Raw genomic sequence first — 14,369 nt, forward strand, 5'->3', positions numbered from 1 at the left:
ACTGATGGGAAGAACTCAGCAAACCAGAACTAGAAGTGTTTATCCTGGGAAGGTTTAGGGTTCGTCACACTGGGTGGAAGCATTTCCGTTGATGAAGAGGGAAACACAAGTTTGCTGCTGTCGCTCGCTCCCTGACTACCCAGGGAGGGGTAATGCTTCCATTTTGGACACCGTGAGATGGGAGAAAAGAAGCAATGGTGTAACAACTGGAAAGGAAAAGATAAGTTTTTATTTCAGATGATACAATTACCCACATAGGAGATCCAAGAGAAGTCACAGATAAAGTGCTAAAACTGATATTCATCGCACTTGTTGGATAGAAGATGAACACTCAAACAGGATAGATGAATGGATAGAGAAACTATAGACACACTCCATGGAATGTTACCCAGCCATAAAAAAGAATGAACTTCTGCCATTTGCAACAACATGGATAAACCTCGGGGGTGTTACGCTGAGTGGGGTAAGTCGGAAAGAGACATACCGTGCGGTCCCACTACCGCGTCGGATCTTTTATTTAAAAACAAAAGCGGCTAATACATACTGAGAATAGGCTGGTGGATGCCCAGGGTAGGGAGTTGGAGAAATGGGTGAAAGGGATCAAAAGGTGAAACGGAAACAAAAATTTTAAAAGACAGCAACAGCAGCAGCAGCGGGTAAGTGGATTCTTTAAAGTCCTCAGACTCCTCACAAGGCAGCCTGCTTGAGATCGCAGCATCCCCTCGAGGTGCCAGATGCCCCTTCCCTAGAGCCCATGCCCATGAGCTTGAGAGAAAACAATTTTATGATGATAGCCCGATTTTGGAGAGTCTGTCCTCGGTGCCTGCTTTTGAAGTCCACGAAAGCTGTGTGTACAGTTTTGTTTTTAGCTTTAAACTCAAGGCTTTTCCTAGAATGTACCTTCCTCCACATTCCCTATTTTTTTTAATGTTTATTTTATTATTTTTGAGAGCGAGAGAGACAGAGTGTGAGCGGAGGAGGGGCAGAGAGAGAGGGAGACACAGAATCAAAAGCAGCTCCAGGCTCCGAGCTGTCAGCACAGAGCCCGACGCGGGGCTCGAACTCACAGACCGTGAGATCGTGACCTGAGCCGAAGTCGGACACCTAGCCACCCAAGCCACCCAGGCGCCCCCCTCCATATTCCCTATTTGTAAAATACGGTCTGTCTCGAGCAGCAACGTTCCCCTGTGTTCCCCTCAGCCCCGTTCCCCACGGACGTGAGTACCGTGAGTCTATCTTCTCCCCAGCAGGAGCCCCTGACTCAGCCTCGGAAGGGGGAGGAGGTTGTGGGACGCCGCCCCGACTTCAGTTCTGCCCACGTGTCCTTTCCCCCTGGTCTAAGTGCCCTGCTTCCCAAACTTGATCCTGTCACAGACAATCGGTGGGGGGGATTATAAGCCGTTTGCTCATTACTGTTCTGAGTTGATCATTAGAAGCTCTTGCTGAGTACTGCTGAGTACTACTGAGTACTGCTGAGTGCTGAGCTCTGTTCCTACTGCCCACTCCCGCCCCCTGCAAGGGTCTTCACTGGGTAGGCCGGGGCGCGTTCCAGTGCCTGAGAGCTCTGGAAAAGCTGGAGCAGAGGCAGAACGTGATTTCAGGAATCAGGGCTTCTTTGCCTTCACGTGGGCCCCGCTGTCCTCAACGACTCAGACTCATACTGGCACTTTAACTTCGTAAGGAGGTGGAAAGTTCAAATACAGCATTCCTGAATTTCTCAGCAGTTCGTGCTGGGACCTGGTGGGATGAGGGAGAGCTCACTCCTGGGGGTGCCCCTCCCTGCTGCTCAGTGCAGGCTCTGTCCTGCACGACACAGGGCCCAGGGCACACTGGAAGGGCACGTCCAGGTTCCACCCTCATCCCCTCCCACCTCACCATACCCCTCTCCAGCAAACAAGGGTGCTGTAGTGTGATAGTGCTGTGGTCTGTCCTCAGCAGACGCAGGCCCGGGAAATAGGCTCTGGAAACAGAGCAGGGGTGGGAACATCCCGTTGGCCCTGTGGATTCCTTACCCCATGGAGAGGTACAGCCAGGATGGGCTGGGGGGGTTCCTCTGGAACATGAGGCCCAAGGTGGTGGGTACACTGTTAAGGGAGCTTGGATGGAGGGGGAGAGAGGGAAACTCTTAGCAGTAATAATTAGGAAACAAATCACACTCGTATTATTTCTTCTGGATGTGAGAAGCAGCAAGCCCTTGGATGACTAGAAGGACAGAACAAGAACTGCTTAAAGAATAAAATCTGTTCCACTCTGAGGAGACGGTGAAGTGCATTAAAAGGCAAGTTAGTGCCTTAAGAAACGATTTAGGCTTCCTAAAGTCTGGATTTGACTTACTGGCCAATATCCTTTAAATTCAACCTGAAGGATGCCCTTCAGTATTTCTTGTAGGGTAGGTCTAGCTGCAACAGACTTTCTCTGTTTATCCAGAGATACTTACATAGCCCATTCATTTCTGGAGGATAGTTTGGCTGGATATAGAATTATTGATTGATGGTCTTTTAGCACTTTGAATACACACTGTCACTGCCTTCTGACTTCTGTATTTCTGATGAGAAGTCAGCTGTTAACTTTCTGGAGGGTCCCTCTCCCTCTCTGCCTTCAGGAGGATTTGAGTTTTGACAGTGTTATTCTGCTGTGTTCAAGTCTGGACATCTTTGGGTCTGAGGCCCTCCCAATATTAGAAACGAATAAAAGCTCTCTTCTAAAACATCTCTCTCTTGGTGGAAATACATTGGAGTTGTATTTTATCAAAAGTGGTATATTCCCCGTTTCTTATAAGATTATTTTTTAAGCCCAGTCAGGCCATAAGGTGTGGTCAGTCAGCATGAGACTCACAGGTAAGGCACAACACCCTCTTCCTGCCTGTCATGTTGGAGACTCAGCGCCCAGATCTCCCCTGTCAGCCACAGGGTGTTGCAGAGTCAGAGGACTAGGACCTTGCTTCTAGATTGGTGATAGGACAGGCTCCTTTTTGGGTGTACCTGTGGCTCTATGCTCCAAGAGGGACATTGACCAAGTGGAACGAATTGAGGAGAGGGAATGGAACGAGGCAGGAACTCCGAGCATTGGCGAAAGGCTTAAAGGAGCAGTTTCTGTGTTTAAGATTCTGGACTCGGTTGGGCGCCTGGGTGGCTCAGTCGGGTTGGGCATCCGACTTCAGCTCAGGTCACGATGTCGCAGTCCGTGAGTTCGAGCCCCGCGTCGGGCTCTGGGCTGATGGCTCAGAGCCTGGAGCGTGCTTCCGATTCTGTGTCTCCCTCTCTCTCTGCCCCTCCCCCGTTCATGCTCTGTCTCTCTCTGTCTCAAAAATAAATAAACGTTAAAAAAATTTTTAAGATTCTGGACTCGGTTGGGCGCCTGGGTGGCTCAGTCAGGTTGGGCATCTGACTTCAGCTCAGGTCACGATGTCGCAGTCCGTGAGTTCGAGCCCCGCGTCGGGCTCTGGGCTGATGGCTCAGAGCCTGGAGCGTGCTTCTGATTCTGTGTCTCCCTCTCTCTCTGCCCCTCCCCCGTTCATGCTCTGTCTCTCTCTGTCTCAAAAATAAATAAACGTTAAAAAAATTTTTAAGATTCTGGACTCGGCCTTCATATTGACGTGGCTCCGTCTGTCTCATTGTCCCGAGTCTTGTCCATTCTGCCTCCAACACATCTTCAGATAACCCCATCCAGTGGAAAGGGGGTGGCTGGGGACTGGAGGGAGAGCTCTCAGCAAAACATTTTTTTTAAAAAAATTTTGGTATTTGGGCTACATGGTGGTGGTGCTATTGGCAGCAGTAATGATGATATGATGATGATGATGATGATGATGATGAAGAAGAAGAAGAAGAAGAAGAAGAAGAAGAAGAAGAAGAAGAAGAAGAAGAAGAAGAAGAATTATTATTATTATTAAAGAGCCTGATCTAGTCCCCTCCCCCCGGGATGTCCCTCCCTCAAGAGAGGCCCCATCTTCCCTGGAGTCTTGCCTCCTGGCCCTGTCCACTGCACTCCCTCTCCCAGAGCATCTCAGAGTGAGCTTCCCAAGCTCTGTGTGACCCCATCTCTGCCACTTCCTGTGCCTGGGGCAGTGCTTCCTCGCCCAGGCTCCTGCTGCTGAGGGGCTCAGGACAAGAGCTTCCTGGCCAGAGAAGTTGGGGAAGTGCTATGTCCTTTCCCCACCTTTTGGAGAGTTGATGGGTAGTAGGTGATTAAAGAGCCCAAGAACCACAGTAAAGACTCTTGTTTAAATGTCCTTTTATAAAGGGATGCTTGTTACACATGCAGTGCAGAGGCTATTTTGGAAAACAGAGGCCTGTTGAATAAATTCAACACCTATAAATTTCACAATCTGGGCACAGCATGGCATTCCAGATAGATCCCCTGTCCCTGCCTGTGTGTGCTGTGAACCCTAGCTTCAATCATCACAGATGACTTCCCTGGTTCTGGGACATTCTTTTTTATTTTTAATTTTTTTTTAATGTTTAGTTTTGAGAGAGAGAGAGAGAGAGAGAGAGAGAGCGAGCGAGCGAGCACGAGCGGGGGAGGGGCAGAGAAAGAGGGAGACACAGAATCCGAAGCAGGCTCCAGGCTCTGAGCTGTCAGCACAGAGCCTGACGAGGGCTTGAACTCATGGACTGCAAGATCATGATCTGAGCTGAAGTCAGATGCTTAACCAACTGTGCCACCCAGGCACTCCTGGTTCTGGAACATTCTGATCTGTTCTCATTGCCAGTGAGCCCTCTCACCTTGTAAGATTGTGTTCTGCCTTCTTGGTCCACTAAAATACCTGTCCTGTGTAAAGCCTTTGCTGACTGCTCCTTGGGTAGAATCTGAGATCTCCAGAGCATCTTCTTCCAATCTGCTAGGATGATCCATCCTTGTGAAACATGCTCACAAGCCTGGGTGCCACTTCCCCTGCCGTGTGCCAGTCCCAGGTCTTTCGTGTTGGGTCCCTGTGGCTCAGGGGAATACCTACCTTCGAGGAAATGGACACCATCGTGGACCAGACCACTTTGTCCCCTCCACTGCCCGGCCCAGCCCACCCTTCCTGGCCTCCACAAGCCCAGGGAGCCACTGGCATCGTGATGTGGTCTTGGAGAGCAGGGCTCCCCTGCCAGCTGCTGTCATTGGGCCACGGATCCACACTGCTCTCTGCTGGGATGGTGACCAACTGGGACGAAGGTTTCTAGACTCTGGACAAGACCTCTCACTTCACTGTGGCACAGTGTCGGGCCACCTGTCTGCCCCTAGCCATCTGGTCCTTCCCAGTTATTTCTGCGGGCAAAGGCGAGGAGGCCTCAGGTGGGATGGGCAGAAGCCCTGGACTGTTACCAACTGGGGTTACTTCCCCTGACAGGAACCACTACAGCTTCTCTGTGTTGGGTTCCTATTCAGTATTTAGTCAATGTCGTTTGAAAAAATTCTGTTTCACGGGATGCCTGGTTGGCTCAGTCAGTTGAGCGTCCAACTCTTGACTTCGGCTCAGGTCATGATCTCACAGTATAGGAGCTCGAGCCCCACGTCGGGCTCTGTGCTGCTGACAGTGTGGAGCCTGCTGTGAATCCTCTGTCTCCCTCTCTCTCTGCCCCTCCCCTGCTCGCACTCTATTGCTCTCTCTCAAATAAATAAACATAAAAAAATAATTCTATTTTATGAACATATAAGTTATATTTTCAGTCTCTTTGTTTTCCCTCATAGCATGTAGGAAAGAAGAAAAATGTTTATTTGAGAACATTCTATGTAACAGGCGCCGTAGGAAGTGCTCTAAATATGTTTTATTATATGTTCTGGATACTCTGTAAATGTAGATTCACCTCAGAAATAAAACATTCGTACAAGTGTGCGCCCTGTCGTTCTAAACGCAGTGCTTTGTGTCAGTGGACAGACAACCGCAGCAAATTACTTCCCACGGTGTACTTTTGTGTCATCGTAGGGACATCTTAGCCACACGGAGAACTATTAGAAGGTGCAAGCGAGAAGGCTCCGGTCTGGGTTCCAGCCATCCACGTGCCAGCGAGTGTCGTGTCCTGGACGGACGTGGGCGCCCACCTGTTCACGCTGCAGCCCGTTGTCCTCTCGCTCGGGTGACCCCCTTGTCCACCACGCCAGAGCCAGGAGGACCCCGTCCCCTCAGAGGAGCCTTCCGACCGTTGTTACCTGCCACAGCCTCCTTTCAGATGCATCGTTTGCATCATGTCAAAGTTAAAAAAAGATCCAGCGTCAGATTCCCTATGAGGTTTGAGGGCCCAGTGGCTTATGGAGTTTCGTCGGGGCTCTTCTGTCAGGCTTTCCAGTTGTTGTGTGGGTGTGTCCAGGGCTGCTTATGCTCTTTTTTAACTAAAAGACTTATTTTTATATTTAAAATACTCTATAATCTTAACCTGGATTTTACTAAATGCTGGTATCCAATCTGTTCCATGTAATTCCCCAACCGAAGTTGTCAGGCACAGGGCTTCCTTTATATTAAAGTGAAATTTCTTATTTCTCTCGGGTTTTCTATGCATCGTTGGGGTGTGCAGACTGGCGTCATTTTCCCTGGGTCTGAGGGCTTCCTGACACGTCCTCGTACTTAGTGGGCAAGGTCCTCTCGAAACTACTGGGTTATAGGACGACTCTGGCTCTTTGCCCTCCCAAAGCCCGAGCGGCACGGCGTCCCTGCACCCTCCGTTTTCATCGGTCACCCCCCGGCCGTGTTCTGTGCCGGTGCCCGCCCCAGCACTGACATTCGAAAGAGCCGGTCCGCAGTCCCGTGTGTGGTCGTGGAGGGACTTGGTGTTGCACAGAAGGGCAGAAGACTGGGCGTTGGGAGGAGACGAGGCCAGTACCCGTGGTGACGTGGCTTACCTAGAATCTCAGGCGCACCGCTGTGTCACGGGGAAGAGATTGGACTGTTCTGCCCCCAGCGGCTTGGAGGTCACCAGTCACTCAGCCCTGGGTCAGGGCACATACCTGGCCTGAGACGAGACCGCAGTCCTCACCAGACAGCCAGGGCTGAGAGCCGTGAGGCTGAGATTTGTGGCCTTAGAATACGTGCTTCTGAGGACCTTTCTCGCACTCCTGTCTTCAGAGTGAGACGCATCTGAGCTCCCAGGGAAACAGTGGGAGTTCTGGAGTTCTTTGGTTCACCTTTCTGGTGGGTGAGCTTGACCTTCCCCCAGATTCACGGGGACAGGAGGTGGCCACTTAGTTACTCGTTGTTTTGGTAATTACCCGTCGCCCACACATCACCCCAGCTCTTGACGTGAACCGAAAGCTTTTTCTGTGGACGCTAAGCCCCGGGCATCCTCCTGCCTGGTGGAAAGCAGCTCTGTTCAGAGCCAGACACACTGGGTGCAGGTTCCCCGTCCCCCATGGCGTCTGGCCTCATGAGCCAGTCAGCAGCGTCCTGGAGCCTCGTCCTCCCCGTCCCTCTGTGGGGGGTGGCGGGAACATGAAGCACGGGCGTGCACAGACGGCCGTGGTGACCTCACGGTGTCCTTCCTTGTGCCCCACTGCACAGCCCTCCAACCCCAGAGAGGCCCTCTCCTCTGGAAAAGCAGAAGGGCACGAGAGCTCAGAGTGGCAGTGCGAATGACAGAGGCCGGGGTGATGCCGACCCGCAGTTTTGTCACGAGTCCCTGTAGATCTGAGACGGCGGAGGGAGTGCTCACCGCGGAAAAGCCTGTCGGCAGGGCGCTTGGGAGCGGTGGTTTCAGTGCATCCTCCCCATTCACGTCCCAGAGTAGAATGCTGTGGGGTCCCAGGCTTCCAGAGCCATCTTGGTCCCCATCCCTGGACCCGCCCTAGCCCAGCCTCCCCCGACCGGCCACCGCACTCCAACCTGGCCTCTGGCCTCCCCCTCGGCTCTGAGCGGGCCCCTGCCCCTGCCCGGTCCCCTCGTTTGGGGCCCTGCAGCTTGTGAAGTATCCAAGTAAGGCTTTGCTTCTTATTGGCTGCTGCATGACTACAGAAGTAATGCGTGTTCATCGTACAAGGTGGGCAGCGAAGACAGGAGCCCAGAAACCACTCACCCAGGTGGCCGCTGTCAGCCTGCCGGACGCGGGCTTCCCTTCACGGCTAACCGTGTGCTGCGTGGGGGCCGCGTCCCCGTCCCTGCAGGAACACGTCCTCGTGAAGGTAACACGGTACTCCATCCTGGAAGGCACAGGCCGTCGTTGGGACAGCTCGGGCACGATGTGCCCGTTTTGTTGGGACAGGTTGTTTTTAAAGCCTGTAGGTAAGTGTGGGGAGGTCTTTTTAATGTTTGCAAAATGAAGTCTGGGCCAGGATGTGCAGCTTGACGGGCCCGGGGCACGGCCACTCGGCCTGCTGGAAGAGCTCCCCGTGCCTCCTGCACCCCACCGCGGCCCCCCCCCCCCCCCCCGCCAGCCCCCTCTGGCGGCCTGGCCAGCCAGGCTGGCCACCCCCCCCCCCCCGGCCAGCCCCCACTGGTGGCTCCCTGCCTGGTCACCACCGCCTGGCCAGCCCCCGCTACCCCCCCCATCAAGTCAGCAGTGCAGGTACCGAAGCACATTAGCTAATAGGCAAAACCCGCACAGATCCCACTAAAGCTGGTTTTGACACCCCGTGACGAGCGTGAAACGTGGCTATCCCTGTAGACTGCTTCGTCTTTGTTTTCCTGTCGGGGTGGCGGTGGGGGCGGGCGGAGGTTCCCTTACATCCCGAGGAAGCAGGCTGGGCCTGTATGTATGTGCATTCCCATTAGATACATTGTCAGTGTATCCCTTAATCACTGTCATTGTTTATATTTTGTGTGGGGACAAAAATACCTCTTATCGTCTCACAAAATAAGTTTATAGTGGCTTCTAAACCAACAGATTATACAACTTTCAGAAAATTCAAAAGCAAGGGAAATGGTTAACAAAGAGAGTAGCATCATTTAAAATGTCTTGCCTCCTTTTAAAATATGGTTTAATTATAAATTTCTTTCTAAAACATTTAAAATTATACATCAATTCCATACTTACTACAGAAGAAAACTAATGTTATAGATAAAATGAAATACAAATATAAAAGTCTCCCAGAATCCCATCATTCCCATACCATGACTGATGTTAGCATTTCTATGACTATCCTTGTAAAACCTTTGCTCCATAAACATACACTCCCACAGACACGTCCTTTGATGTTAACGTCACGTTCATCTTTTCACGTCAGTCAATGTGTACTGGGTCATGTCTTTAAATGTCTGCACAATGTCCCATTGGGTGGATAATGCCACAGTGCCTTTGTCCGGTCCCTCTGTACTGCCTGTGTAAGTTCATTCATTTATTCATGTACTCATTTATCTACTTGCTATTACAAAAATTGCCAGATAACCATTTCACACACTTTTATAAGGTTTCCCATTTGTGTCCATAAGAGAACATTCTATAAGTTGAATCGGTGAGTCAGAGGGTACATTCTGGTTTTGTGCCCTCTAGCAGGTTGGTCCCAAGAGCCTACTTCCTTCTCTTTGACCGATACTGGGCAGAGCCTACTCTGTTTTTGAACTCGGGACATTATGCACACACCCAGAAGTCGGCAGAAGAAACAGTGCAAGGGACATCCTCAGCCCTCCATGCCCAGCAGAGGTCAGCCCCCAGCCTGCTCTGCCTGCCCACCCCTTCCCCACGCACTGACTGGAAGCAGGTCCCAGGTATCCATTCACCTGTAATAGTTTCCGTACAGCCTTCCCAGAGATGTTTAAAAAGCAGAGCCACACTATGATGGTTCCTCCTCAAACAGATTATGAAATCTCTAGTCTCTGGTTACATTTCTGCATGCTTTATCAATTTCATAAACGTTTGTTTCTATTTTGTCTGTTTTTTTTACGGCTTGTCTGAGTTGGGATCCAAATAAGGTCTACATGTCCGGCCGGTTGATGAGTTCTGTTTTCTGATCGAGGGTCTCCCTTCCTTTGTTCCCCCTCGAACTGTGTTTTCAAGAAGCTGATTTGTTTGTAGAGCTTGTGTTGAGATTTTGCTAATTGTGAGTCATGTTTTTACTTGCTCCTCTGACCTCTGTATCTCCTGCAAGTTGGTAGATGATCCCCAGGCTTGATCAGATATGAGTGGGGGAGGGATAGAGAGCGAGAGAGAGAGAGAGAGAGAAGGAGACACAGAATCTGAAGCTTAATCCAGGCTCTGAGCTGTCAGCACAGAGCCCGACTCGGGGCTCAAACCCACAAACTGCAAGATCATGACCTGAGCCAAAGTCAGACGCTTAACCGACTGAGCCACTCAGGCACCCCCCAGAATTTCTTTTTTGATCCTTGCCTTTCTGGTCTTTGTCCTGCTTTCCATTTAGTGGCCATGTGCCACTTACTTTGTGAACTTTCCATCTTTGCCCATATTTCTACTGGGACCCGTGTCTTATTTATTTTTAAGAATTCTTCCTATACTAAGGCTAGTAGGTCTGTTTTTCTCTCATATATTACAAATACTTTTCCCACTTTATAATTTTTCAGCTTCTTTTCACTGATGCTTATGGTACCACTTGCTACATGGAAGACTTAATGGTCGTATCTGTCAGCCTCTTTTTCTCTGGTTTCTAGCCTGAGAGTCATTCAAGTGAGGCCTTCATTTCTCCCAAATTCTGTATATTATCTGAATTGATTTGCAAATCATGCGTCTACAGCTCTGCGTGACTCTCCTGTCATTGTAACATTTAAAACTTTGCTGTAGCTAAAAATTTGGGGGGGGGGGTTGCGCAAAGGGTGATATGTCTACCTTGATTTCTTCCCCGACGTTAACCATTCATTCTAACCACATTTGCCTCCACTGACTACAAATTCCATTTCTACTGTGCGTGGGGTTGTTTGTGTGCTTTCTCTTGTTCTTTGATCTTTCTCATCTGCTGGCTGTGGCATCGTGTGCTTGGGTGGGGGAGGGGGTGCGTGTGTGTGTGCGTGTGACTTTTGTTACTGAGACATAACACGTGCAGAAAGGTGACAAAGCCAGGGCCCAGGCCTGGGTCCCATTCTCCTGGGCACGGGCTACTTCTCCGTCATCGCCTGTCATTTGTCGGAATGCTGCTGACTGTTCTTGTGTGCTTATGCGTCTAGATCGACTTCAGAATCATTTGGTCAGACTTCACAAATAAAAGCCACATGAGACATCAATTGGATTTCTGCTGAATTTGCTATTAATTGCAGGATAAGCAGCCGCTTTCCAGTATTGAGACTTGCGCTCAGAGACATGGCATTGTGCCACGATCAACACTCTTGTGTGTGTACGTGCTTCCTTTTCTCCCTGTTCTTGGTTTTTGTTTTGTTAGCACAGGTCTTGTACTTTAAACTCAACCCTGGGTATCTTTTTTTTTTCCCATTAACTTTTCTGGTTATAACTGCCTTACCAGATCATTTCCTGGAAACTTGCTGTTTAAAACTGAATAGTGCAATTTCTTTTCCCCCAAGTGCAATGGGAAAGAAACAGTGTACTGAGCGATCATTTTTAATAATCCAAAACCCTTTGAGGAAACGAGTACCCTCACCGTACTAATAAGGACAGCAGCTGAGCAAGGCCCAGTCAGTCACCCACGGCCAGACTGTGGTCCGAACCGGGCCCCTCCAGACCCCCGCTCCTCAGGCTGCACGTGGATCCCAGGGATGGGGCGGTCTTGTCCAGATGCAGACACCAGGTCTGGGGAGGGTCCCTGCGTTCTGCATTTCCGTAGCTCCCAGGAAATGCCGCCCGCCACGTTCCGGGAATCTGGGCATACCTGAGTCGTTTAGGTTGTGACATGGGAACTTTGGGGCAGACGGCTCCTCTGTGCTATGTGGAAAGTCTCTCCAGTGTTCTGGAATAAGTTGAATAGTATACTTCGCCGGACTAGGCAGCCCGCAAGCCCACTACCGGAAGTAGTGTGTCTGGTGCGTCTCAGGGCCTGGGGTAGGCACCTGCCTGGGGTTCCCCTGCTGCTTCCGACTCTGACCCTGTGCCTCAGCCTCCTCATCTGGAAAATGGGGACAACAACAGCGCCCACCTCCTAACTCGCGGTGGGCAGTGAGCGATGGCATGAGGTATTAGGTGCTTTGCACGGGGCCTGGCACTCGTGACCGTGATTGCGTACACACGCGTGGGGCCTTGGAGCCCAACGCCCCGGGTCCCAAAATGTCAGCGACAGAGCTGATAAGCCTCGCTCTCTCTGCCTTTGACTTCGAAACTGTGGTGAAGGCCCCTCCCCCCGGTGGCAGGCTGCGTGGAGAACGCGATTCCAGACCTCATCCCAGGACCTGCTGCCAGCTCATGACCAGGACTCGTGATTTCTGCGTGCACTTTAACACCTTGGGAAACGTCTGGCCCGTCGGTTCCTTACCAGTACGTATGCATATGTGGGGAGGATTGCCAGCCAGCCACCTTACGTGATCACTTCAGCAGCCTGGCAGGAAGACGGGGCCGTCTGGCGCAAACTTAGTAGGGTGCAGAGGGACAGGCGGGGAGTTGCTTAGCGGGGACAGAACTTCCGCTGGAGAAGAGAAAACGGTTCTGGAGATGGATGGAGGTGATGCATGCCCGGCAGGGTGAACATGCTTCATGCGGCTGAAATGCACACTTAAAACAGTCCAATTTATGTGTTGTGTATTTTGCCACAATAAAACAAATCCAGTCAAGACTTATGATGACTCAGTCTTTTCCTTCTCTGTGACAAATGGAGGCATTTCTTCTCTCCCATGAGTCATCAGCTGTGGTGCTCCAAACCCCAGTCACTCACTTCCTACTTCCTCTTCCTCCTCCAGCCACTGAGGACCCTGGGGTGACCTGGGGACTGGACAAGCCCTCATCCTCAGTCCTATCAGTACAGAGAGCTGGGGATGACTCTTTGATCCCCACATTTGGGGGCACACAGCCCTGACGGGGGTTTGGACGGGCACCACTCCTCCTGGCCGTACTGCGACGTCCTGCAGGGGTTACTGGGGGAGGCTGGCTGGATGGCAGGGGCAGTGGCAGTGACCCAGTGACGCCCGTCACAGAGGGGTGTGCTGTATCGTGCCTCAGGGGAGGGTCACAGGCAGCAGCGGCGGGGTCAGGTTGGCCCTTCCCTCCGTGACACACGGGAACGGCACAGGGCACAGCCGGTCAAATGAAGACAAAATAGAAAGTCCACTCGGAGCACTGAGCTCCGTGTACATTTCTGCTAGGAAGGAGTCTCCTCAGAAGCCTAATGTTTCGTCTTAGATCCGCCCCCTGCCACCGGGCCCTGCCCCTGATGTCGAAAGTAAGTATCCTTCTGGCTCGAGACCTCAGCAGTGACGCCCTCTAGGTGAGCGCCGGGATCCGTTCCGAAGCTGAGCTCCTTAGTTCCTAGTCCCCCTGTGGGCAAACAGCTCGATGTCCAGTGGAGCCCGGATCGGACGGCAGGTCGGCTTGATGTACCGGCCGTTTCTGAGCAGCTGGACGGCTGGGCTGGGCTGGTGGAGGCCGCGTGCGCATGACCAGGGCGGGTGGGGGGCCGGGGACAGGTGACTGGGTCCCTCTGTGGTGACTGCTGGGGCTGGATGCAGAGGGTGGGTTTGTGCTTCCCGCTCCTGGGGACTTGGCCAAGGGTTCTGCCCGCCCATCCCTTCCGGGCCCTGCACTCCAGGGTCTACATCTCCTCCCAGAGCCAGTGTCACAGGTGTGAGCCAGCTCAGGTGCCGCGCCCAGTGTGTCCGCGATAAACGCTCCTGCGTGCGAACTGCATGTGTGTGGTTCTCCACGTCCCCGCTTCCTTCATCCCGGTGGACAGGAGAGAGAGGGGAGCTTTGGGGGCGCGGGGAGCAGCCTTCGTTCGGGGACAGGAGCCCAAGCACTCGGAACGGCTTGCTCAGGCCAGTAAGGGGTAATTGTACATTTATAAAATACAGTGACTTTTTAGCTGAAGTTCAGGGCAGACAACAACAGACAAGTTGTTTACTGGCATCTAAATTTACTTACATGAAAATAATTACACAAATAAAAACTTAAAATAGGTTTAGTTATGACCTCTGTGAAAAGGAATAAAATTGGGGCTCCTGGGTGGCTCGGTCAGTTGACCATATGACCCTTGATCTTGGCTCAGGTCATGATCTCAGGGTTCATGGGTTCAAGCCCCGTGCCAGACTCTGTGCTGACAGCATGGAGCCTGCTTCAGATTCTGTGTCTCAACTCTCTCTCTGCCCCTCCCCTCTGCTTGTGCGCGTTCTCTCAAAATCAATAAACTTAAAAAGAAAAAGAATAAAATTACAAGAAAAGATGTAGCCATCAACATAAACGTATACATCAACTAAAGTGATCTTTTTGGTCGTTTTCATGGTGAGGCCCATTACTCCTGTTTCAAGAAACCCAGTTCAGTGATGATCTAAATCTCTTAATTTTTAAAAACATTCTTGACAGGCCCCTTAATAATTAATTCGAATTAGCACAAGAAACTCACCTCTGAGGTCATCAGTGTCT

The 14,369-nt window shown here is 51.4% G+C and overlaps 1 protein-coding gene across 3 annotated transcripts in view; it reads left to right on the forward strand.

Moving 5' to 3' along the window:
- CD2H10orf143 (chromosome D2 C10orf143 homolog) overlaps positions 1 to 6,461 on the forward strand; it is a 46,944-nt gene extending 40,483 nt beyond the window's left edge. For all 3 annotated transcript variants that reach the window (XR_003972855.1, XM_030334653.1, XM_030334652.1), the window contains one exon: positions 5,909 to 6,461. Coding sequence is in view for 2 of the 3 variants with exons in the window: in XM_030334653.1 (XP_030190513.1) it covers positions 5,909 to 5,938 (30 nt within the window). In the remaining variant the exon portion in view is untranslated. The remainder of the gene's footprint in view (positions 1 to 5,908) is intronic.
- The last annotated feature ends 7,908 nt before the right edge of the window (positions 6,462 to 14,369 follow it).

This window comes from Lynx canadensis, chromosome D2 (assembly GCF_007474595.2).
Source record: "Lynx canadensis isolate LIC74 chromosome D2, mLynCan4.pri.v2, whole genome shotgun sequence".
Lineage (NCBI taxonomy): Eukaryota > Metazoa > Chordata > Mammalia > Carnivora > Felidae > Lynx > Lynx canadensis.